Genomic DNA, 27,237 nt, shown 5'->3' with positions numbered 1-27,237 from the left:
GAAAAAAAACAACATATGTTTCCTTTTCAACAGAATGCTAATTTAGGTTTGAAGAACCTGACTCTGCAGCGTGCGCTGGCCTAAACTTCTGTTAAAACCAATGACAGTTGGAGACACGCTTCAAGCAAAGACCAGGTCCTACATTAGTGGCATGACAATGTATTTGGCAAAGACTGAGAATGTATAGCTTATGTCAAGATAGTTGCTGGGACATAGCCACTGTGAAACCCAGCCTGGTTGCAGGAGGCAGCTTCTCTTTAAACAGAAACACATAGTACAGAAAGTTTGTGCCCTCCATTTCATATCTTATTTTATCCAGTCACCAAACCATCTTTCTCACTGTCAGTCTAACAGAATTAGATGGTTGGAAGATAAGAAAATGGGCCCCAGCTATCTGTATCTGGCTGGAGGAGTAATACCACTCCCAGGTACTAGGTTTTGGTGCAGGACAACTATCTGTTCTCCCAAAGTCAGTTTGGAAGCGTCAGCAGGATCTAAATGACCTTATAAATGGAGCACGCAAACAGAAACAAAGGGATCTCAGACAGTTTGCCAGTTTTTTACTTTTTCACTGCCTTGTTGGACAAGTTTTCAACCATATGCTAAGACACTTCGTTAAAGTATAAGGCCTTTTGGAGGCAAAGTGGAAAGAAGTAGCAAACTTGATGAATGCTAGCAATTCAGAGTACACGAGTACTGCCAGAAATATTACAGCGTAGAAGTCACACATCCTGATTTAGTGGCTCTACAGTGCGTAAGAGAGTAGTTGTGTCTGTGATTTAGCTTCACAGTAAGGAATGGCAAGGCACCTTGTTCTCACGTCATTGCACTGTGAGCTCTTGGAGACTGGGCTGGACGTCACTCTCTGCTTGGCACCATGACCAGAAGTGCCACCTGATTCCACCTGGCCGCTCCCCACTGCTACACAAGCAGCACGGGTTCCTCTGCTGCGCTTAATAAAGCTTTTCAGGCTGAGTCCTTCCACTCTTGAAGACACCTGAAATCTCAATCCACATCTAAATTTTTCAGCTAACCTTTTACAGTATTTCCATTCTCTTTGTCTCTTGCAGATTGTGATCTATTTATAACAGCTCAAGCTATTTCTAAACCTCAAGCAGACAGAAAAATTGATGCGTCATTGTAAGGATATGCCTTTGAAATGGTTGGGTGGGAAAAGAAAAAAAAAAACCACAGGAGAGTGACAAAAGCAGGATAATAGTCTTTGTCTATGTAGCAGTATTAACATTCCTTACCTTTTCTTCTGTGCCATTCTCATGACTTCCTAAATCACCACATCAACTATGAATTCCAAGTATCTTTGCTTTTTAAGCCATTTACTAAGTCTACTTTCTTCCTTCTCCTCTCTTCCCCCTGTTCTATTAATAGGTGAGGAAAGGTCTGTTGCCTGCAGGATTGGACAATTTTATCTGCTTTTAGGATGTACAACCTAGCTCCCTGAGGATTTCATATATTGCTGCAGTGTGCTGTTAACCGTTTAGTACCAGAAGGTTCAAAACTGTCAAAGTACTTACGAGGGGGGAGAAAAAAAAGAAAGATTCTAAGTGCAAAACCAATTGCAAAGTAAGGCAAATTCTATTTTAGCATAATATATGGATTTTTTTTTCACACAGAGAGAAATTCAGACATGGATCCCATATGAATTATAGGAAAAAAGCAGTATGGTCTGCTCATTTCAAAAAGAATATATTAGAGTTGGAAAAGGTTCAGAGAAGGATGCTTAAAAGTTTGGAATGACTTCTCTGCCTGGAACCGTTGAGTAGCCTAGCATTCACCAGTCAGGAAAAGAGGCAACTTTGCAGGGGTATAGCAGATTTACAAAGTCGTGAATTGGAGAAAGCAGGTAAATTTACTCTTTCTTCTCATACATGGATTAGGGCACATCAAACGAAGCTAGTAGGAGACACGTTCAAAGCTTGCAAAGATACCGTGGATGCTAAAAGTCTGTCAAGTTCCAAGGAAGGCTGGACGAACACATGGAAAAGAAATCCCCAGGCTACTAGACAGGAAAAAACCAAAATGCCACCACATCCAACTCGGGAGTCCCCTGAGCTGAAAACAGAGCGTGAGCCGTGTTTGCCCTGTTCTTACTTTTGCCCATGCAACCCCTCAGCACCACTTTTGGGAGACGGTGTCCTGGGCTAGACAAGCCTTCAGTCTGACTCAGCATGGTTGTTTTTATCTTTTTGTTTCTAAGAGCTGTAATCTTCTGGGGAACAATTAAAAGAGATTAGAATAACAATAAATCAATAGTTCTCAAACATTTTGTACCGCAGTTTATTTTCCCTTCAGTTTTTCAAAATAATATGCATTCTTATAATTAAATGTTTCAAGTAAACAATAGATCTGTTTGTGCAGATCACCTTTGGGCCACTGATGGTTTCATGGATCCTCGAGTTCCCTAGGCCACCGTGTAAGAAGTGCTACTAACCTTCATGCTTTGCCTTAAACAATAGCTCATAGATGTACTGAGCTAGGAAGGCATTTTTCCTACTCTGCAGAGCCATTCTAATGTACTTAAGCCAGTAGCATTTCCTACTAGTGCAGGTCCATCAGCACATGAGTGACAGAAAGAGAAGCCAGAGCAAGCTATCGGCAGCTGGCTCCTTGTCAACATCAGTCATATCTAAGGCAGAAAAGCAGCAAATGTTCCTTGTGTCTTCCATAGCCTTGGCCGCTGACGGCAGCAACAGCAGGGAATGTTAAGGAAAGCCTAAGGTCTCAGTTCCTTCTTTCTTTGTAGCAAGCACGCTGAATAATATGCCATCAGCTCTGAACTGTAGGGGGGTTTGTTATTCAGGTTGTAGTGGAATAAAAAAATTAAACAATCACCCTAAACAATTGCAAATCAGCCCTCCTGATGCCTAAAAAACCCTTCAGATAGCAGGCTCAGAAGTAAGACTTCTAACCTTGAAAATTCTCCGGTAAACTGGGTTATTTATAACTTCCTTTGACAAAAATTAAAATATGTATGGACATAAATGTACATGACACATAGGTTGCCTGTCTACTTTGTATGTCTCTCTTACTTTCTAAATTAATAATTTAAGCATCAACTGCCATTCCAAATAGTAATACTGGAGAAGAATTTTAAAGACCTCAAACTACAATATTTTTTAAATATTGACCCAACAGCACTGAATTTTAAGCAAATTGTAAGTATCAATAAAATAGGCTGCAGTAATTGGTTTACAAAACGTCTTAATCTTACCCACCTTTAGACTTACCAGCTTAAGCAAACTGGCAAGCCTTTGGACTCTGAGCTGGGTGGGGATGAGCTCCTTGCAACAACGGTAGTTGAACAAATATACATGGTTTATACACAAAAGGCTCAAAAGGAGGAAACGGGTATTGGAAGGCTGGCTACTAATTAACTCAGGCCTATCTGGGAAACAGAGACAGAAAGTGAACTAAACTACAGTGTCAACTCCGGGGCGTCAAACTTTCATTTAGCTATTTACTGAGGTGAAGCACTTTAAAAACATGTGTGAGCTGTAGGTTTTCTATGAGATAGGTGAACACTGCCCACATTCTACATGTTAGATAGGTGTGAAAGATTAGCACGGGTCTGCAAAGAGTTCCCCTTCCTGGACAAGAAAGATGAAGGTTACGCAGAATGGGCCACCAAAATCTTCGGCAAAAAGTTGCCAGGTGTTTAAGGTGAAGTGAGATCTTCTAGGGAGGGCGTTTCCCCTGGCCTTCTAGAAATAACTCCACACATTCCCGAGAGCTCTGCTTCTGGTTCTTCTTCTGCAGTGACAAAGTCACAACCCCTTGTCGCAGTCATTTTGTAGTGAGTGATTATGCTACCTACAAGCCTTGTGACTGCTTACTGTGAGTAACAAAACCAAACGAATTACTGTGAAACAAAGCGCTGACTGCTTGTGCAAATACCCTACAGACCTCCTGAAACTGCATACGAGAAGATCTGACAGAATTTTGGGCTTTTTACTTCTGTAAATACTAGGCTTTTTTTTAACGTAAAAAGCAAAGAAGGTGGGAAATTCTCAGCTAGGTAGGAAATTTCCTCAGAAGAAAAGATAATTGAAATGCTCTGGAGGAAAGTGTGGCCGAGTGAGCGCATTTTAATATGGCATGGATTTGTTTGTCCTGGGCTAAAAAAATATCCTTGTTTCCTTCTGCAGAGCTGGGTAACAGCTGATAGATGGCAGTGTTACAGGCCTGCATGTGAAAGCAGAGGTCAGAATATTTGTTTAGGAAGAAAAAGCATGCAGCCCTTCTGCAATACATGGCAGACCCTGGTTGGATATCTGTTTATAACCGTTTACAGAACAGCTTTTCTTTTCTTTTTTAAAGCAGCAGAAAGTATATTCCATGCGTTGATTTGTAAACCAACACAGAAATTCAGAGCGCGTGGTATCTGAATCCCCTTCCTCTGGATCCCACAATCCTGGGTCATTGTGCTATGTGGCATTTTCTGACCTAAACACTGCAAACGTACAGATAAACTATACGTACGCTTTAGCTCGATAATAGGAGCCATCTTTCGTGCAATGACAAGATGCCATTTGTTATCACCAGTGTATGGCATCTTACTGTTTCAACTGTAAAGTTAATGTTGATATTACAATGAGACAGTAAAGGTTACTTTCTTCACTTTACAGAAGTGAAAGCTAAAGCAGAAGAGTGAAAAAGCTACAAGCTTATTTCTCAATGTCTGCTTCTTCTGACTATTTAAAGAATGTTGAAATTGTGTGTTGCTATTGTAATTAAGATGACAGACAGCTATAGCTGCAAAATTCAGCTGTCTCTTACTAGGAAGAAACCGGTCGATGGTGAATGTTCCAAAAGGCTCGCAAAAGCTACAGGGATGCTGGGGTGGCACAGCAAAAAGAATGTACAGTCCAAATGTGTTTCATGATTCTCCTGCTCAGTTGTGGGGGGAAAAAAGATTTCCATTAACATTTCAGATTGAAAATTGATTAGCATAAACCAAACAAAAGATGTTTCTTCTTGGTGCTGGCTAGAACTTTCTCTTCTTTAATATTTTTTTAGGCTACAAATGTCACAAAATCACTTTTTAAAGTGTCTTAAATTTACAAAACAATATCCCAGGCTAATTCTACACAGTGCTGCGTCTCCTAGACAGAAGCACAGCCTTTTATTCAAGGAGCAGATTTGTGTGCTTTAATATCTTGGCAGGTCCCAGACTGAAACCCTGCTGTCAACTCCTGCAGTTAACCATACAATAAAGCATCTTCTCACTCCTAGAGCCTGAAGTAGTGCTCTTAGCAACAGTTCTGTAAGGTAGTGCCTGCATTTTTCTTGGCAGACAGAGGTGTGTCAAAGTATGACTAAATCACACTGTGTTGCATGTTATTTCTGAAATAATTATATATTCCCGTGTACTGCTCTTAGCAGCATGAACCTGTGTTCCAGCCTGCTACCACAGAGACAAAGAGAGAGCAAGAGAAAAGGAGGCACTGCCCAGGTCGGGACAGGAGAAGCAGCGGCATCACAAAATCCACGGGGCAGACGGAAGATATTACAGAGAGGAACCAGCAATACTAGAGACCCTGTATTTCCTCGTGAACAGCTTGGATCTATATTGTGTCCTGCCACGGCTGCCACCGCCTTTCTTCGCCGAGCAGCGTATCCCTAGGGAAGTATATCCACTGAGGGAGGGCCTCAGGAACCAAGTACGGTGTCACTTCCATTGCAAGTTTGTTTATGATCCAGGATGACCATATTTCTTTTTTAAAACAAACACACACACACACACTTTCCCTTCTGACCTGCTACACATCCTTTCCACCAGGCTAATAATTATACATGAGCTGGTAACCTGAGCTGCATTGAAGCTAGCATTTGCTCACAATTACCCCACACTGGAGGCTCGTAATTTATACTTACAAACAGAATATATTGCAGCAGTGAAGGACTTATGCTTATTTTTTAACAGCTTAAAGGCCTCTGTTTATTCTGCTGACCTTTTTTCCCCCCTCATTTTTAGCTTCTCCAATCTGCTTTGTTGTCCTTTGCATGATTTGTGGCATTGGATGAGATACCTTTCCCTATGCAATGTTATTCAAAGGCATTATTTTACCAACCGTTTTAGCTGTACTCCAGAATTAAAGAAAATAGAAAGAAATTTTGAAAAATAGTCTTAAGATTTACTTTTAAAATCAAATGCAATCTTTTCAAGTGAAAATTAATACCTGTGCGAGGTGTCAGATGAGTAACGTAGAAAGGTTTGAATACACACACATCCATTTAATAAGATACTGACTGTCACGCTGTCAGCCAAACTGCCCCGCTGAAGAGCCTCACTTTAATTTAGAGCAACAAATCCTTAAAATAAACATCCGAGGTGCTCTCTGTACTCATCAAATCCCTGGCCTGTCAGAAAGCTACTAATTAGCATCAAATGCTTTTGTGCTTAATTCAGCATGAATCTGACTGAAACAAACCGAGGTAACTAGGTGTTCACTACGGCCCCTGCGAAGCAAAGGTTCAGTACCAGATGGTTCAAGACCAAAGCGAGTGACATTGCAGCTGAACAACAGACGAAACAGGCAGGCCAACAGGAATATTACATACAAGACCGAGCTCCTTAAATAGATTTTTAATTATTCTAAAAGTTTGTGGGTTATTTTCTTTCTTAACTGCTTCTTGAATAATATCATTCTACCACAATAGGTACATACTAGGAAAAATTCAGGCTAACAGCAGTTGGCAAGATAAGCATATAATCTGCATTTAAAATCTGATGCACGTTCGTTGATGTAAAAGGTATGAAAAGCACTACCTTTAAAGTTAACTGAACCAATGTTAAATGCAAGATAGAATTACAAGCAGGCCAACAGAGCTTCAAAATGCTTCTGACAAAGGAACTACTGCAATGTTTTAAAGTAAATGAGTCAAGTGACATGAACTTACTATTTGGAATATTGTTCCTCCTTAGGGTGGGTATGTAATTCCAGTAGATTATAATTATGAGTTACATAAGATTCAGTGGAAGGTTATAAGGATATATTTAAAATCTTAATCACCATTCAGAAATAAGACTTTTAAAACATCAGGATAATTAGTTCCATTAAGGTTACATCTCCATTGATACTACTCTAGCTCTTGCTAACACAAGTCCATCAGCTGATCTTTCTGTTGTGTCACATGCAAATGTGTTTAATTCAGCTTATTCATAACTTCCTTTGTTTCTGAGCTGATCGGAGTAAGGAATTATGCTTGCATTTTTCACTCCTACTCTAGGGTAAAATCTCCAGAGCTACAGAAGGTAGGCTGGTGGGGGGGGGGGTGGAGGCACCAAAGTCAGGGAGCCCAGTTCCCTACCGCATCGTGTTGGTGCAGTCCTGGTCTGTGAACTGGGGCCGGCAAACTGCTGCCCTGTCTTGACTGGAAGGTAAGGTGCCTTCTGACAGGATATTGCACTCCAGCTCTGCGCTCCTTTTCCATGAAGAAAGTTACTTCACGGGGCTAAACCCATTCAAATATCAGGTTTGAGGTTTCTACTCACTAGGAGATTACAAGCCCTATGCAGTATTTTTTTTTAAATCGCCTACGCTTTAAGAGTCAAATTTCATTCGTTGGCTGTTATTGGAGCTCTTTGAATCATTACAGACCACATCCTGATATAAGACTGCATCAGTAATATATATATGGAAAGTCTGATGGTGGCGAGAAATCTAGTCAAAATAAATTTATGGGTCGAGTTTCGGATTGAGAAGAATGCATGTAACTAACTCAATTTAGGACAAATTTGATTAGGGTTACAGATTGTAAAACTTGTATTGCAGATGGCTGAGTCAAACCTAGTCGGAACCTGAAAGCTGTTCCGTACCCTTGGTTCTCAGAGGCTATCAGACAGATTTCTTAAGAAACAGCAGTACCACTTTGCACTCTATGCCACTAGTTTTACAAGCTCTGTTTTCCTATACTAGTCTCACTGCTATTTTCATGTAATACAAGCAAAGCACCTCAAATAACATCCTGTTAACATAAATAAGCTTGAATTTAATTTCTTATAGAAGCACAAATTTAGAGTAAACCTTGAATTAACTGATATTCTGGGATAGTGCTATTTCAAGAGGTCCAACAGGGATGGTATTTTGAAATACAGACCCACACTGTGTGAAAACCACATGCCTTTCTCTCTTCCTACATACAGGCAGCTCTGGCTCTCCCAGAATCAAGCCCATGCATCTTGAGGAGAACAAGAGACATGATGGCACCACAGGATGCAATACAAATATCATTTGCTAAGCAGACTCCTGAAGTCTTGTAGGCAAGCTTCCCTGAGTGAGGAGTGCTGACTGCCGCTGCACCGTCGTTTGTGCTACCAGGGACAAAGAAACTCAGTTTCATTCTTTCCAGACCTGGGAAACTCAAACCTGAAGAACTAATTATACACCCAAAGACATCCTCAGAAGTAAGATAACCTTGGGGGATTTTTTTGGTCCACTAGAAGCAACTGTCCTACCGACAGAAAATTCACTTTCCCCTGGCCCCATTCCCCCACACACTCCCTACAGCTATTTCCACCCACGCTACAGCTCTTTTTAACCGTGTTTAAAAAGCTGAGAGCGAGAGAGAAATGTGCTGCTGCTGCTAGTGCTCCTCCTCCTCAGGTGGGCGGGTTGGTAGCTGGTCAGTTTTCTGCAGCATTTCTCATTGCTGGATGCGTGGGAGGCCGAGAGCGGGAAGGGAAGGAAGCGGGTCCTCTTAGGAGGGGAGGCATATCAAAGCAAGTGGGAAGCAAATAACCCCTTCCCACCTGCACATGTGCAATTACCGGCAAATAAAAACCTCACACAATAGATCTGCAAGCAGCGCTTTCCAAGCTGTGGTCCTAAAAGGTATCAAGCAGCTTAGGTCTCAAAGCCAAACTCAGGGGTGACCAGATCTCCAGGAAGACAGCATTTTCCACCCACGAAGAAGAACAGACCCGTGGGGAGGGAAGGGGGAAGGGAAGAGGGCGTTCCTTACAGTTATGGTTTTGTACGTAGGTGGAGGGTGGTTCGAGGGGAGGAGTGACAGATTGCTTGTGGCAGCAGGGAAGAAAGACGTAGGAGGGTGTTTGCCCAGGGTCCCGTCTAACCCAGGGGGTACTGGCAGGGTGGATGCTGCGTGAGCGGTTTCTCTAAGCCGGGGTGGTGGGAGGGGAGGAACCCACTGGTGGATGGACCTCGCTTGGGGCCTCATCAACACGGCAGCCTCTGCAGCAGTGCCACCCCCACACTTTCCCCTGTGCCCTCTGAGGTCAAAAGAAAATGGAAACTACTTCACTCACACTGTTTCATTATGGATTTGCTTTCATCCTTTTCCAAACACTTCTAGTTCCCCACTGATAAGATGCAAATTAACTGGGGGGAAAAAATAGGAAAAAAGAAAAAAGGGTGGGTTTTTTTTCCCCTCTCGCATATTTTCTCGTTACAGGAAAAATTCACTGCTGCATGCCATTAGCTGTGCCCTCATCCCAAATCTATGACTTCAGATGTTATATGGATGCATTATCTGAGAAGTCTCTGACTAAAAGCCCTGGGGAAGGCACTCTGTTCCCAGGGATTACTCATGTTACAGACAAAAGCAAAAATTTCCCTCTCCATATTACATATGTATCCTGTGTTTCAGTCCTTCCCTGGGCTGGCCTGTTGTTAGAGACTGGAGAAGCAGATTAGTTTTCCACTTACTTTAAGCCTACTTCTACTCCCACTGACATCAGCGGAAGACTCTCCGCTGCAGTACTAGGTGTCCAGGCCGGCGCAAGGCAGCTTGAACCCGGGTCATCTGTGGAGGTGTTTTAGAATATTGTCAGCTGAGACTGGACTGAGCAAAAACAATATTGAGGGTTGCTTGTCAGTACAGTAATAACCAGTTAGCAGGGATAAAGGGGAAATTTTCCCATTCCATTCCTCAAGCCTTCGCAGACTCATTCTTCCTTACCTTCATACACTGTAAGGATGCGCTTACTTCCCACACATAGAGAAATTAGACGCTAGCTGTTAGACCATCAGAGGAAAAGATTAAATTTACAGCAAGTCTGGACACAGAGGCACGGGACATGATGAAGTACCCGGACCATTTATTATCTGGTCTTGGTGAACTACACTGGGAGCTCTCAGAGAAAAGCAAGTGAGAGGTACAAATTAATGATTAATTAGGGGTATATAGGTAGCATACAGAATGCAGATGAGCTGCTCTCGGAATCCTTCTTGGGAGCAAGAGCTCCCAGATCCTGAAGTTATATGTTTTTCTGGAAAAGAAGCAAAAAAAGAAACCAACCCAGAAACAAAACCTGAAAACATCTGCTCAACTCTAAAGTCCTCCTACAGTCTGCAATTTGTTTTCTCTTTCCAAACCTGCTGAACACACTGCCAGGAAATTTCTCCAAGGGGAGGAATTACAACCTGCCTATCCTTCTGGCTGGGTTACTGGGGGTGCTGCTCGTCCCTAGTATATCCAGTCTCCTGCAGCTCTCCTTGCTAAGAGTAGTATCATCCATAAACTCCCAGGCTAAAGGTCATCTTGTTCTGCTTATTCTCATGCAACTCCATTATTTCCACCCTTTTCCCGATTTCTACTTACAGAAGTCTCTTAGAAAACATTTTGATTTTCATGTTCCACTCTGCAGAAAATGGAGTGTGCAGGAGGACTATTAGAAACCAGGATGATCTCCTGGTTACTTTTTGGACTGGTTTTCAGTCACTAAATGGCTGGCTGTGAGAAAAATTGCAATGTTCTAACACCTACCACCCCCCCAAAACAATAGGTAAACTCAAGCCATCACCAGCATGCTTTAAAACAAAGTAGAATGCTAGGCTCAATGAAGATGGCTCTTCTGTCACCACCCCTTCTTCCTGAAACCTTTTTTTTTTTCTGTAGAAAAAAGTGAAAGTATTTGAATATTAAGCATAAATTCAGTGTCAGCACAGCGTGGAAATAAATCAGTAGCTCTTGCAGGACAATGCCTACTGTTACTTCATTGTTTACAAATAAACAGGCCCCACTCTTGTCCTAAATCAGACCTACAGCCGGAAGACAACAAAGAAAGGGTCTACACCATTATTTATACCGAAGCTGGGGGAAATAGCTGTGAGGGAGCAGATTAAAATCAGCGGTAAGTACAAGATGACTCAGACCACTGACTTCTATTTTGGACTCTAGAAACAGACATCCTATGTAATCATGTCCTGATCACAGCCTTGCTGATGTGCACCATGTGCAGGTGGAATTTATTAAGAGATCTCCAGGGGTTTCAAACGGCCTCCCCCTGCTCCTACCCAAGGTTAGCTCCCACATGCCTGTTTCTTAATTTCCACAATAACACTAACAAACAGATTATCCTAAAGAAAGGTTCTGTTCATATTTGTATGTGGAACGTGTAGACTTTCAGGCATAGGATATGAAGTACAAAAACATTATCTGCTTATCAAACTCCTCATAATTTGGTTATGCCAAGATGAGAGATGCAGTGTTATCTCATCCTCAAAAATAATTTTTTAAACATAAATCTAAGCAAGGCTTGAGATTTGGCAACTGTGATAATTTGGTGTCATTTACACTGGTTTCGATTTAATTGCATAGAGCTGTATGTACTGAAGATAACACTAATAGGCTTCATCTTTGATAATCATATAATCTGTAGGTAAAAGTTCCAATAGTCTGGACTGCCTAATGAATTCTGCAATTAATTAGTTTGCAGTAGGCAGTTACCCAAGGCCTGCAAAAGCACCTCATGTCCTGTTCTCAGTTATATTTTTCTTCACAGTGTACAAGACTGAAAACTGAGACTGCATAATACGGAAACGTTCTGCGTCTTTTTTTGTACTCATTCAGCGTGACGAAGACTTTTACAACCAAATCTAATATACCCTGAGAGTTACTGCAACGGAAACGCCAATGCAGATGACGCTGCTATAGGCAGGGGCTGAATCGTTTCTCGAAATGAAGAGCAAGGTTGCCCTCTGGGGATGTCTCTAGAAGGGCTTCCAAGAGCTGGGAGGTTTTTTTTGTTCCAGCAAAATAATCTTGCTACAAGGTCTTGTTTTTTTTGTTTTTTTTTAATTAAATATGAATGTCAACCAGGATAGCTGGTGCTAAGAACTTGCTACATTGAGAGATGATGAAGCCACATTTCTGCCTAACGCACCGCACTGTCATTTATTCCACAGTTCATCGCACTTTTCAGTGTCGGTCTCATGCTGCTATGTGTCAACCTAAAAAAATCTGGTCTGATGTAGTTGCTGAGATAAAAGTAAATTTAGCATTATGGACTCCTACTATGACGCCCATAAATTCTCAAATACCTTTATCTTCTATTTTTTTAAAAATGGTAATTTTCCTGGTTGCAAGTTCTATTTACGCTGAACACACGCTGTGCTGGAGCTCACAGCTCTGTCCCTAGCTATTGCCAGGGCAGCAACCACATTAGCAGCTTAATCCCTGCGCTTACCTTCTAAAACAACCAGTTTTTGGTGGGATGTTACATTAGAGCAACTCCTTAAGCCCGGCTCACCGATGTGTGTGTCAGCAGCTACGAGGGCACCTCAGGTGTAAGGGACGAGGAGAAACCAGGCGGTCACAAACTGAGAAACCGGTTTTGCTGCTGAAAACAATACAGAAGTGTCAGGGTTGGCAGGAACCTCTGTGGGTCATCTGGTCCAACCCCCTGCCCAAGCAGGGTCACCCAGAGCAGGCTGCACAGCACCGCGTCCAGGCGGGGCTGGAATATCTCCAGAGAAGGAGACTCCACAGCCTCACTGGGCAGCCTGGGCCAGGGCTCTGTCACCCTCAGGGTGAAGAAGTTCTTCCTCATGGAAAGTTGACATGGTCAACATGGCTGACACGAGGCTTCGGCCGCCAGAGTTCAGCTCCGAAGGTAACACGGCGACGCGGCTTTCCCTCAGGTTTGTACCCATCGCTACGCGCGGCGTCACCGACGAAGGAAGGGCCTCGCCTCACACCTCACCCGGGACGAGGAGCAGCACCCAAACCCCGCCGAGGTAAGGAAAACCCTCCAGAGTGAGGGGCCTGCAGCCTTGCTTACAGACCCCCAAGGGAAAGGGCGGTTCAAGCAGGCCGCCCGCCTCCAGGTCACCACACAGGGCGACCGGCGTGGGGGGGTGGACCCGGAGGCGGGCGGCCGCCCCTCAGAGCCGCCCGCTTACCCGGCTGAGGGGACCGCAGCCCGCCCCGCCGCCGCGCATGCGCCCTCCCGGTGTAGTCGACGACGGCGATCGACCGCGCCGGCTGCTGCCATGGCGGCCCGGGTGCTGAGACCGCTGCCGAGGTAACGGGGAAGCGGCGGTGGACGCCCTGAGGGGCTTAAAATGGCGCCGGGCGGTGCCTTGCGGCGGGGAGCGGCCGCCTGGGGAGGCCTGTGGGACGGGACACCCCCCTCCCGAGCTGCTCTAAAATATCGTTTAGGCCTAGTTTAGCCAGGCCGGGATTAATTTTCCCCTTCTGAAAAGAGCATGTGCTTAAAAGCTAAGTTAGGACGCCAGGACGTTTGCGTTCAACGGGTTAATTGGCTGTAGGAAGCAGCTGAAAGATGAAGTCGGTCGTTAATGTTGGCACAAGCTGGGTGTCTTGAAGCGGTTGTGAACTGCCTTCCTCAATATGCAGTGGCAATTAATAAATAACACCCTCATTACTTAATTTAAGTAATGCATTCGCCACACGCGTGCATATCTGCTGCCAGCAGCAGAAGCCTGAGCCTTGTTCAGGCCGCTGACATAAACCCTGCACAAAAGTACAAACACACTGGGACCAGAGGGCGGTTTTGTTGTTATGAAAGCTTTGGAAATGGACCAATTTTCGACAAGACCGTTTTTTTTTAAATGCTAGTGTTTAAAACTCTGGGAAAAGGCTGTAAGTCTTTAAAAGGCACACACTGCTAAATATCAAACATTTCCCCCAAACTCTCTTATAGTTTCTAGGCTTTCCTTCCAACTTGAACACAACAAAAACATTAGTAGCTGGCATTGGTATCTGCTATCTCTTTACTAGTAAGAAGTTTCCAACTGTTTTGATATCAAAATTGTCCTCTGATTTTACTTGAAGAGGAGAGCGTAAAACAACTGTGCTCAGAAGTTTTTCTGACACAGCTTTGCTTAGCTCAGCAGTCATCTATTTGGGGATTGTGTAGCTGGGTTATGGTTTTAGCTGTCTTTTTAATACTTCTTTTTCAGGCTGAAGCCATTCCACAGACTGCAAGTAATATTACAACATTTGGTAAGAACAGCATCTGGTGTGACTGAGTTGGAAGCTTTTAGGACTCGTAACTCCACTGAGACAGACAGTGCACGCAACTTCTACTGTGTCTGCTCACGGTGGTTCGGAATGCCATCATTTATTGCTCACACATAACGTTGCCCACGTCTTTGAGCACTTTGTTTCAAGTTTCCATTATACTGTAAATTAACGCTTAATTATTTTGGCCTTACCTACTTTTACAGTTAGTGTCTATGTTGGCTTCCGTATATTCCATAAATATCATTCAACTGTGAGTTTGAAATCAATTGTGAAAATACATTAGTGATTTGTTCTCTACTGTTAAAAGTTACCTACAAAGCAATGTGTACATTTGGGTTTGCAGTGTCAAACTGTCAGCAGGGACACATGGAACTGTCATTTTTATCATTGTTGCAGGTATTTTCAGAGTGTCAGTCTTAAAGAACTATGCTCTTGTGTTTTACTGGGCTTGGGTTTTTTTAAACAAACTCAAATGTCAAAGAGTGTGTGGCTCAGAAACTTGTCTGAGATTTATTACTCTGAAGGGCTCAAAGATAAAGTGGTTTCAAAAGAACTGCTTATGAAATGCAAATACAACTTGAAGTACAGTGGGAAAGCCTCGGCATACAATTCAAAAATGCATGTTTTATGATCTTACCTAGTGCGTTTTGAGACTGTATTTCCATAAACACTCTTTGTGTGTTTATATACAAAACAGCTCTTTGTAACAAAGTATGTATGTATGTTTACAAAGTAACAAGGTATGTTACTCAAGGTGTCTAAGTGATGACATTTGCTTTATTTTTTTGTTTTTGCGTGCACAGAAGATGCATAAGCAAACAGATTCGACAGCTGAAGTGTTGTTGGAAAAGAGAGGAGGTGCAGGAATAATAACTTTGAATAGACCCAAGACTCTCAATGCACTAAATTTTTCTATGATCCAACAAATTTATCCACAAATAAAGGTTAGTAGCTCCGCTTCTACTCATCCAGTATACGTAAGTTACCTGAAACCAATTTTAAAATTCAGTCTGACACTTCTTAGAGTACTGATTTAAAGAATGAAAGTCTGTGTGAGTGCATTGGCCAATGAGCTCAAATTTATAGGATGGGAAAGAACAGACGTTTCAAGCAAGTTAGAAAGAGGAGAAGACAGGTCAAAGAAACAAGCTGTCAGACAAATTTAGCATCTGGATAGATGAAGAGACACCCATATTAAAACCAGAACTGAATTAAAAGCAAGCAGCATTCAGCGTCTATACCGTCCTTTTGGCAACACCCAGCTGGTCAGTCGGCGTGCGCGAATTCCAAGCTGTGCAGTGGTGTGGCCTCGTGATTAGGTGCGTGTTTTGTGGGAAGGCTGCGTGGCTGAAATAAAAGATACAAGCCATTAGGAAGCAAGGTGCTGTCAGTGTCTTTCTTAAAGAAGAACTTTATGGATTGACAGGCATTGTTTCTACAAGCTAGTGAGGTAATGTGAAATTTTAAGCATGCCAATAGTCCTTTTTAATTTAATATTATTTATCATATGCACAAAGTCAAACTTAATAGATACCAGTATTTGCAGGGTAGTTGCCCGCCTTTTGGTATTTTGGTAGATGGTTGTGTTGCAAATTTGTGCATTCCCTGGAGAACATTTAAAGAAAGAAATCCTTAGTCTGTAGTGCTGAGTACTGGGCTTTATTTGAAGCACAACCTTAAAAGGCAGCTTAATTTTGAGTACAGTTGCTGGTATACCGGAATGGAATGTCTTGTCTCTCTTTCATCTGGGTACATTTACTTGAATAAGAGATATATAAGCATAGTTTAAGGAGGGGGGGAAAGCCTCTAAAAGCATCTTTTTCTCAATGTGGTAGCACCACTGCTGAAGTCTTGTACCAGTGTATTTAATTCAGAAAAAATCAAACAAACTAGTCTTTGTACCTAGCAAAACATCTGTGCACAAATTGATTTCATCCAGTCCTTGATTAGCATTGATTGCAGTCGTTTTGATAAAATCCGTCAACAATTTAAATGCTGTTTTCCTTGCCATGCATCTTGGATTTACACACCTTTCATGATTTGGCCTGAAGCTTTGTTATTATATCCTCCATATTGCCAGCTTTCTGCCCCAGCATTGTGTTCTTGTTGAGATTTATGTCGGGCCCTGGTTTAGGGAGTGCTACCTTTCTTCAGAGACTGGGAGCTCTGCACAGGCGTTTTTCTGAAATAAGCAAGGCAGCTCTGCGGATCTCAGATGTCCAGGTTGAATAGGACACAGGAGTGGCAGAAAGACATTTAGCTCTCAAACTTCAGATTAAGACAAGCTGTTTTGAGTATGGTTTGATGTGCTTTTTGAAAAAGCGAAAGAAGAATTATAGACAGTATACAGAGAAAGCATTTTTTGCACAGACTTTAACCTTACTTGGAAACATTTACTTCTTTTTAGGCTTGGGAGCAGGATCCTGAAACTTTTCTAATAATTATTAAGGGAACTGGAGAAAAAGCTTTCTGTGCTGGGGGTGACATCAGAGGTAAGGACAGTAGTCACTTAAACATTTGACATACCTTTGCCAGCTACTACTTTACTACTTTGCGTTGATTTCCTTTATTTAGTGTGACTCAGGTAAATGGTGGCTTGCTACACAACAGTGAGAGAGATTAGTTGTGCTGACTTCTTATGACACCTTGATGTGCAGATGCTGTTTAAGTTATTTGTCAGGAGACAGCTGTTGCAACATTGTACAGAAGAGTAAAAATTGGCAGTTTTATTAATAACTGGTAATAGCAGCCAGTCATTCCTGGCAAGAGAGGGTTCTTGTCTCTGCCTTCTCGTCCCAGATTCTCATTACTGACAGCTTCTTTACAAGAAATTTGGAGGGTCCTAATAGGTAGCCCTGTTACTATCGGATAATTTGTGTCTGATGTTTGACTTGGAGGTGGCTAGGTACAGAGCTGACAGTGATGATCAATGTATCTGTGATTATTTTGTAACTATGAACTGTAGGAAGTCTCCAAAGTGTGACAATTAGCAGTTGTTCTAAATCTTAGGGAAACAAGCAGCACAGGCTATTGTTAAATTATGCCCTGCTCCAATAGGCTTCTCATTTTTAGTATTCTGAGTCTTCAGTGTAGTCAGTTTTAAGTGGCTGTTCAATATATCGATATGAAAAATCACAAACAAGACTACCAGACACTAAGAGGTGTTCCAGAGCATAAAAAATGGACTGCACTCTCACAAGAAATCTCCACCATAATAGAACTGACTCACATTTGAAACTTTGCATTCATATTTAAGTTTGAGCAGATTTTCTCAAATATTGATTGCTGAAATTAAAAAAAACTGCTATCATATGATATTAATTTATTTTACTTGTTATTATATTTTCTGTTAAACTCAGAGTTATCTTTAGAATTTTTATTTCTCTTAAGTCATCAGAGATGCAGTAAAAGCTGGAGACAGACTGGTACAAGATTTCTTCAGAGGAGAATATACCCTGAACAATGCCATTGGTATGTTTAATAGCAAATTCTGCAGCAGTACAGTTTTCATAATAGTGGCTTTGCATTTAAATTCACTTTCTCTCTTTGCTTATCCATAAAAGACTGCGATAAGAGAAGTAGTAGTATTTTTGTTTTACCAAGTTCAATACCAGTAGTGTAACATATCTCATTTTTGTAGCTTGCATGTAGAATTTATTTCTTTTTTTAAAGCTATTATGATAGGTACCTTATCCCATCCCATTGTTCTGGATAGTTATATTTCCCCAACGGATGAATTAAGTCTTAGATGCAGACAGTGCAGTTCTGCACAAAGTATCATTGATCTGCTTCAACAAAGACCTGAGATAAAAATAGATGCACAGAAAATCATTAATATGCGGTTAGAAAGCAGATGATCAAATTATGTTATAGCATTCCATTTAAATAAACTGCATAAATGAATACTGACGCTAGGAGTTAGCTGCCTTAGTTTACTGCAAAGAACCTAGGAGTGTGTTGTCTTAAAATAACAAACAGCAAAGACACAGGGTAAAATTTACTGGGGTAGAGGACATTAGGAAAGGATATTAAATCTGTAGGGTGAAAGTCAGGAGTTGAATGTTTTGGTGAGAAGAAACTTCTCCAAACATACTTTAATTGAATAGTTTGAGTTTTTAAACACTGTATCCTGTATTACTTACTACAGGAGGAGAGGTGAAGCTGTTGCATATCAACTTAGGTTGACAGAAGAGCGCAGAGTTACTAGGATAAGAGTAATTTCTGAAAAGTTACTTTTACTTTGACAGAGTTTCTGGTTTAGTCTGTTTGTCATGTACCTTTCTTGCCTTCATCAAGAAAAACAGTTTAAGGTATCATGTACTTGGGAAAAAAATAGTATTACCATGGCAGTTGGACTAGATGATTGTTGTAGGTCCCTTCCAACTATCAGTTCTAGTCTATTCAAAATATTGTGAGGGTAAACACTTAAAAGTTTGGTTTTTTGTTTTTTTTTCAATGATTGGGGTGTTGTATGACTATAATCCATACAACTAAAAAACCTAGATTTTTTAGTGACTTTGGTATGATTGTATTCCTTGAAGTTTTCTGCCAAAAAGATTTATTTATATCTTACATTTTATAACTTCAGAATACACAGGGGAGCTACTTTCACAGCATTTGCTATTGGAAAGGCATGCTTCTGCAGAAATTTAGTTCAAAGACTAGCATCTAGAGCCCATGCGTTAGCTTAGATGTTCATGTAAGAACAAAGTTAAAAATGCAATTCTGTTATATTTTCTAGCTACGAATTTGAAAGATGGAACTGCCTTTGAAAATAGTTCTTTTTTTAAACAAGGATCTATAGTTGCTGCAGATAAGCTAACAACATGGTTGCAGCGGATACCGGTATCGGCAATCTGGCTGAGCTTTAAGTCTGACCTGAAAACACTGAATATGAGCCAGCGGTTTCATTCGCAGTGAACTTCTGAGTCTTTCCACGCGTGGTAATTGAAAGCATCAGGTCTTTAGTTTCATGCCTCCTAAAGGTGCCAGTGGATAAAGTTGATGGATAAAACTGTGGTACTTTAGGACACTATCATCTCGACCTGCCCACACCACATTCAGGGCTGTAACGTGCAACCGAGCTGGCAAGACAGAACACATTCACATTGCAGTAGTTCGTAGTCACATTGTGGCCAAAACCTACCAACGCATCTGGCTTTGTAGTAAAGTACTGGAGTGCTGGTACACACTCTGTGCTGTTAATCCCAGCGGTGAGGTGGAGTGAAAGGGAAACCGTGTGTCCCAGCGTCCTGCAAAGCTGTTTATAATAGGCAGATGTGGCTAAGTTGTCAGCTACTCACACAGCAAACAACCTGGCATTTCATGGTTGTAAAAAGTTCTTTTGCAACACTCCGAGTGCAGTTAAGTCAGTAACTGGTGTTTCTTTTCATTGCTTAAGAATTCCGTGAAGTACCTTCATTGTAAGTTGATATTTTATTGTTTAATTTACCATTTATTTCCTGTAGCCATGTAAGACATGGGGAAATGTATCATGTATACAGCTAGTCACAGCTAGTCACAGGTCCACGCTTTTGAAAAAAAAGTAGAATTGTAGAATTTGTTTTTTACATTTCTTACAGGCACTTGCAAGAAGCCATATGTGGCACTTCTCGATGGCATTACAATGGGAGGGGTAAGTTAAGTACCTTGGTGTGAAGTCCGTTACAATTTGTTTTAAAGTAATGTCGTATTCTGTGCTTGAGTTGAATGAAGTGCACACATGGCATTTCAAACATTTCAATTCAAGAACAAACACCATAATCTGAACCTTTGTCTCTTGCTTGTCAGAGTAAATAGCTAGTGCAACTGCTTTCTCTGAATATCTGCCAATTGCGTTGAGAAAAAGAGCAGAATCCTGTCACTGTAGGAAACACCCCTCGACCCCTCGCAAAGGTTTTCAGAATACTGAAGTGCGAGTTTTTAAAGAGAAGAGAAGAACTTCTGAGAAGAATTTTCCACTCAAAAGTACAACTAAAGGACAACGCTGAAAAATTGGGAAAATATCATTCTAACATATACTTTAACAGACATTCATAACATGAGTTCTGTGCTTATCCAATCTTTCTCACCTCTGCAGTACTTCTAAAACATGAGTTACAAGATCCTGAATCCCCACCCCACCCCAAGGCCACACCTTATTACTAAAGCAACATGGAGAAGATTATTGCTCGTTATACTCAATGCTAATAATTGTTTCAGCAATTGTTGGTTCTAATCACTGTGAGCAGGAAATTAAAAGAGCAATACTATGCTTTTCTACATGCTAAAATGCTACTCTCTTCAGTTTGACATCTGTTGGATATATTTGCATCATAGCAGGGAGTAGAATACAATAATCTTAAGTTACTTATTTTCAACAAGGAGTTTGACAGTGAAGTCTGCTGTATTTTCACTTAGATTTGTGTTGCTTTCTTACACCCCAGTATGATATGGGTGTACAGTCTATTTAAATTGTTTGTCAAAGACAGGATGCGAGAAGTGGAACACTACATGATCCATCACCTGTCACGACTCTTCCCTATGCATCTTTCCTTGCACATTTTGTCTATTTGGTTGTGGTTTTTTTAGCTTGTGACTGAAACATGCATTAGCAGTCCTCTCCTTTGCTTCTCCGCTACCAAGCCCCAAAGATCTCAGCTAGATAACCATTTCCCACCCGATCTAGTATACATAAATTGTTTCCAGCATAAAGGGGACTAGTCTTGTAGCTCTTCTTGCAGAAGAAGTTTTTTATTGCACATAGGAGACCTGAAGATTTGAGGATAAGAGATAGAGAGTCCATATATTTTATGGAGTTTTGAATAATAGCGTGGATAACTATGAAAGAGCAAAACTGCCCAGCAGCTGATGTCTTTTTAGAGGTCCCATAGATTGCTTATTATGCTTGTGGCCTAAGCAGGAACAGAATTTTGTCCTTTGGAAGGCAAATATTTTTTTTGGACTGAAAAGAGCATAATGGAGTCAGATGATCATGCATTGCTAAGATTAGTTATTAGGTCCCTGTCTTTTAAATAGCTTTTAAAAGACAGCAGTTAATCTGAAACTTTAGTTGGATACCCAAATTTCAGTATAGGATACCCAAATTTCAGTGGGACCTTGACAGAGTTTAACTGCCATTAGAGTTTGAATGACATCTTACTTGCTTATCCTCAGTTTGATGATACTAGTAGCAGTTATCTTCATTTGGGGTAGGGGACGAGATCTTGATTGAGCAAGTATGCAGCCTAACTTAGGGCAACAAAGAGGGAGGTCTCAAGTTCCAGCCTACTTTAAACTTTTTTTTTTTTTAAACCTGGAGTGCTATGTAATTTGCACTTGTTAATACAGCTACAGTTTACTTTGAGATAGTGTCCTTCCTACAGGAGCGCATGTTTTCATCAACATGCTTCTTTTTTTCTTCCCCTCTCTCATTGGCAGTACATGGAAGTATCTACTGATAGTTTAACAAAGGTGGTCAGCAGCGGTATTTGTCAACACTGATTAAATTTTGTGTTTGTGTTGTGTGTTAGTTTTGAGTTGCCTTCTATGCTTTTCCTTTCAACAACCTCCCCTGTCTGTAAGATTTGTTTTGATTCCATTAAATGGACCAATGCTTACATAGGAAAAGTGTGTTAGCTCCCATCTCTCCTCCATTCTCTTCTCTCACCATTTTCAGCATTGGAAACCCCGTCACAACTCACCTTAAGCAAATTTAAGGCTTGCAGCAGCTGCTTTCTATTGTGGTACAAATAAGTTCACCGCAGTGGGATTTTGTAGATTAAAACCACTAGAAGAGCCCTTGAACTTGTCATGGTTGCACTGTTATCTTGTTCTGCTTGCTCTGTTCTACCGTAATTATTCACAAGACCTGCATTCATACAAAGGAGTTATTCTATTCATAGTATAATTAGATGCTTTGTTTTAAATCACTCAGATTCTAGGATCTGTTTTTGACACAATCAGGTTATATTTAATCTATTTCATATGCTCAAGATCTGGCTATCTTAGTTCCTACAAGTCAGTGGGAGCTTGAAACATTTGCCACTTACAAACTACAGTAAATACTTTAAACAAAATTACATTCAAGCACTTGGCTTTGCAAGCAAGTGGTTTTAGCGTGGTCTTAAACATCAAGGGATGCCTCAAACTCTGCAATTTCACTACAGACCATTTATCTATGAATGAAAATGCAAGCAAGTCAATCTCAACCTTGCTCAAAAAAAGCAGCACTATGCACACGGACTGCTCTGTTGTTCTAACTTAAATTAAAAATCACACAGCATATTAGAAACTCGGTTATTATGTGCTTAGGTAGTAAAAGTTGCTACTGATGCACAGATATCATAGATTTGCGATGGTAAAATTGGGAATTGTAACAAAAAAATGAAATAGTTCCACTTCAGCACTGTTGATTAGAGGCTGGTGGATGGCTTTCTTGAGAGCTTAATTAGCCATCAGATGGGGCTGTGGAGCTTGTTTGCTGCACCTTCTTGTCTATACTCCCGTAGTTCATCAAAAATTGATATTCGAAATAAATGCATCTCTTAATCTTTTTGTACTTATTAAGAGCAGTAGGTTCAAGTCACAGGTATGCTTGGTGACGCAAAGATGACTGCATTTTACTACAAAATAGTGAAATACCACGTTTACTGCTAAAGGGCGTATACTGTTGAAGGGCACAGAGCACATATTCTCACATTCCTAGAAACTGCTATTCAAATTATTTTATTTGACTTCTATCTGTAGATTTTTATTTCCATGAAATGAAATACCTGAGCAGTAGACAAGAAATGCAGAGTATTTAAACCTTTGGGTTTTTTATTTTTTTAATAGTATCAGCTGTAAATGAGACCCTGAACTTCTAGAAAAGTCCAAGTCTTTTCCTTAGTTCTTTGGAGATGAATAGAAGCGTGCTTTATAAGCTCAGTCAAAATCCATGGTTTTAAATAGGGCTTTGGCACAAAATGTATTGCTGTGCCAGATACTCTCTCTAACAGACTAAAAGGATTAATAAAAATGTATTTTAAACCTGTTTCAGAGCCAGAAAAAGTACACTAGACAGATTTGAGAGGTACCTTTCAGATGACTGGGCTTAGAATTCAAGGTGAATATTTGACAGCAAAAAAAAAGAAGTACAGGGCATAGACTGCAGAAGTTAAAGAACGTGGTCCAGGTCGCCGGGCTCAATTTGTGTAAAGCATACTTAAAGCTTTAGCAGCATATTGCCAAAGCAGAAGTACAGCATTTTCAGGACCCAGAGCCTTTAGTTTAGGGAGGAATCTACGACAGCGTGTAGAAAGTACCCTCTTCCTTAGAATCGCATTCTAGAGCATGCATGATTCAGAAAGTAGCTGAGCTAGGCTTTATTTCAGAGCCATGGTGCTAAATAACCATCAGTAAGCATACTCGCCTCTCTATTCATCTGGTGGTTTTTGACATTAAGTAGGCTTGATATTCAGAAAGGCCTGGAGCAATTGGTTTCACAGTTGAATTTTGCACTTTGTAAAAAGCAATTTGCTGCTGTTTCAGGCCTATCATCTAATATTATTGAATGTTATGTGTTTAATTGTTAATAAGGCAAAAATAGGCCCTAAAATATTTATTTTTTTTACTGATTAGTAACAACTGTAGGAATTCTTAGCTTTGGACGACTAGATACAGGATTTAATCCTTGAATCTGACCTCTGACAGTGTATTTGCCAAGTTTATTTTAGCAAGTTACAGATTTATAAAGGTTATGTCATTATGTTACAGTTTTTGCTCTAACAATTAATGCTTTGAGTTTTAGGATGAGGAAACATCTTCCTGTGGGGCAAGTAGATTTTAACTTACAAGGTAATTGTGCAGCATTTTCAGTACAGAAATGGAGTTTGGTAGAGTTGCCTGCTCTCTTAAATCCTTTGCAAAGCCCTGAGTTTTGAGTTATTCTGAGAATCTTATTTTCTGATCTTCGTGTTTAGGAGAGCAATAGGAAGATGAAACTTTAACATAGCTTGCAATGTAAAGATATAAAGGTCAGCCATCCTTATTTCCATCCCCGACTCCCTCGGATTCTAGGGCCCAGTTTGTGAGAGCAATGATAGCAGTACGCAGTACTGTCTGCTGTATTCTCTCTTCAGTAGAGAAGAACCTTGGGTATATGGACTGGGAGTGTGAGAAGACAACCTGTTAATTGGGTCTTTGGGTTTGTGAGTGGCCTTCCAATAGTTTTGTCAACACACCTAGCAGCTGTACAGGTTTTTTAGGCAAGGGCTTTTACTTAAACCGGGAGTCTACATCTAAGTTACTTACACAGAGTATCTTTAAGGTGACTGTTAAGGAGTAGAATTTTTTAAAGTATTGTTTAAGTCTGCGTTAGTCACTCACGTAGTAATGTCAAATATGTTAATCTTTAGACTACACAGAAGTATAGAGCTGAGAGGAGCATCAGGATTATTCTTTTGCACTTGAAGTAGGGTTAAATATAGCTAGACAACTGCTTAGCAGATTTTCTCCTACTGCATTCAGAACTCTCCAACAGCAGGAATTCTGTTTTTTCTAGATATCCCACTCAAGTGCTTAGTTATTCTTTCAAGTTAAGATTCCCTAGTGTCTAGTTTAAGTCTTCAGTATGTGTAATCAATATATTGCTGTCTTAGTCACAGCTCTCTAAGAACATTTTGAGATACTTGCATTCCTTGCTCCCAGCCATCTCTCTTTAATAGGGATAAGGGTAATTATTCAGCCTTTACTATAGATTAAGTCTCTTGGTCTTCTTGCATTCCTCTGGAGTCTCTCCAATTTGTGTGCTTTACAGCTCACTACTAGAGACCAGATAATATTTCAGCTGGAGGACTCATCAGCACCAAGTAGAGCAGAATAATTATCCCCCATATATTACACAGCCATACTGTCACACATAGCTCATGTAAATAGCAGCTTCTGAAAGCATCATGTGCTAGGAGGCCACTACTTCCAGTTATTCTTAAAGCTATTACTCTTACCTCTTTTCTTCTTGCATAAAATAAACTTCCGTCGCAGTACATTACTTTATCATTTACCTTTTACCAATTTTTAAATCTTATTCCCTGAACAGAATTCGTTTGTCAAAGAGTCAGTCTTGTGGAGCTACTCTCTTCCTCAAAGACTACAAAGAAAAAAAAAAAAGTACTCATTTTCTGCTTCAAGAAACCTGAGTGCCACATCAGCTGGCATTTATAGCTCCAGCACATCGACCTGATGAGGCTTCCCAGGTGTCTTGAATCTAGGCTGAGTGGGTGCGCTTCAGCCCTTTGGTGCCTGCTGGTAGAGGCTCTGCTGTAGCCTGATATCTTGAAGTAGTTCTTTTTATAACAGCGTTGCATTATTACTTGTATTAAGTTTGTGGTTGCTATTAACCCCTGAAAAATGTCTAGGCATTTGTTCTGTAGAAAACATACTTGTAATCTCTGTATTTGATTTTGCTTTCTTAAGCGTAGTTCTTTTCATTTTGTTAGTTTCTATCTGATCTCCAAAGTGAGATGGCTTCGAATTCTGATCTTGCCCTTCAAATTGTTTGCCTTCCCAAAAAGTAAGCTGTAGATTATAGAAATCCTTGTTACTTCATCATGCAAGCAGATAATGAAAATATCAAGTAAAACTTCATTAATGGTTGGCTTCTGTATGACCTCAGCTAGGGTGCCCTCTCAGTTTAATTGTCAACTGCTGGTAACTCTTAATATGCTTCAGATGACTGTGCCCTCCATTTCATAGTGATCTCATCTAGGCTATGTGTCCCTAGTTTGTTTATGAGAGGAAACTATGCTGTGAGTGAGGAAGTATCAGAGACATTGCAGTTCAAAACATGGAGCTTTTTCAGAGTGCTGCTTACGGAGCGACAACATCATTTTAATGGAGGAGTTATGTAGGGGTTCTAGAGAAACGGAGCCAAATTCCTGAACCTACTCTATGGTTTAGAAATACTCCTATTGTGCATCTAACCGTGCTTCCCTTCTAGACTGCAGGCTCCTTTTTCTTCTTTTTTATAAATATGTCATGCTCCTTGTCAGTCATCATGCTCTGAAACTTGAACATCTTTGGGTTTGCTTTAATTTATGCTCTAAAATCTGCCCTGAAGTAAAAGTAATTGTCATACTAAACCTAGATAAGCTGCTTTCCAACTCCCTCTCCCCCTCCCTCTGGAGCCTCATGGATGTGTACCACGTAGAAGCTCGTGGCCTGTTTTGTTGCCAGTGCTTCAAAGCTGAAGACAGCTTTTGCTGTAAAACAGAAGACAGATTCTGCAAGTAGTTATTTGTTGTACTTTGAAACAAATCTTTGTGAGATTGACTCATGTACCACTTCGCTTTTGTAATGTAGAATGTTGGAAACAATGCTGAGGCAATGCTGAGACAGGATTCGCTCTTTGCTGATATTACAGTATATTTACCATCTGGCGCATTGGCCTGCCTGCTAAGCTGCTGCGTGGGATCCCAGGGACAAACGGTGCACTTCGTTTTGTAGCTAAACGGACTGTAATATCAGCAGATATTACCCACTGAATGTTCAACTATTTGCATGTGATGTTATTCCTCAAAGGGCTTATCATAAAGCACTGTCTTGAAAAAAAGTATTTTAAATTATGGGTCAGTACTGGTGCAGTAAGTAAGACTCCTCTCCCCTCCCTCTCCCAAATCTACAATGACTGAGCTGTTTTATGTAAACTATGAGAAGGAATGGATGCCACTGTTTTACACCCAGAAAAGCCAGGCAGGCTTCCTGAGCGTACGTTGGACAGATGTTGGTGTTACACAATCATGCTGCACTTAGTCTTTAATGGATTGCAGAAGTGTTTGAGTTCCTGCGCGATGTCATGACGTATCGATCACGCCATACTGCAAACATCACTTGTCTACTCTGAGACTAAAGTCCAAGTTTTAAGCTGTACTTTCTAGATGTTTTTTTCCTGAAACCAGAGTAGGTTTAAAGGAGGTTTTATTTGTGGCTTCATGGAAAGCTTTCCTACCCCCCTGCACTGTTGACTGTCAT

General features: G+C 40.8%; 1 protein-coding gene across 1 annotated transcript in view; it reads left to right on the top strand.

Annotated features, from left to right (window-relative positions):
* Positions 1-13,171: 13,171 nt before the first annotated feature.
* The window catches only part of HIBCH (3-hydroxyisobutyryl-CoA hydrolase), a 43,013-nt gene continuing 28,947 nt past the window's right edge, over positions 13,172-27,237 (top strand). Inside the window, exons 1-6 of the mRNA XM_075429958.1 lie at positions 13,172-13,285; positions 14,187-14,229; positions 15,054-15,194; positions 16,658-16,742; positions 17,641-17,721; positions 19,833-19,885. Of these exons, the coding sequence (XP_075286073.1) occupies positions 13,254-13,285; positions 14,187-14,229; positions 15,054-15,194; positions 16,658-16,742; positions 17,641-17,721; positions 19,833-19,885 (435 nt within the window). The 5' untranslated portion in view covers positions 13,172-13,253. The remainder of the gene's footprint in view (positions 13,286-14,186; positions 14,230-15,053; positions 15,195-16,657; positions 16,743-17,640; positions 17,722-19,832; positions 19,886-27,237) is intronic.

This window comes from Opisthocomus hoazin, chromosome 9 (assembly GCF_030867145.1).
Source record: "Opisthocomus hoazin isolate bOpiHoa1 chromosome 9, bOpiHoa1.hap1, whole genome shotgun sequence".
Lineage (NCBI taxonomy): Eukaryota > Metazoa > Chordata > Aves > Opisthocomiformes > Opisthocomidae > Opisthocomus > Opisthocomus hoazin.
Note: the sequence above shows the minus strand (reverse complement) of the source record. Positions and strands in the feature narration are given on the sequence as shown.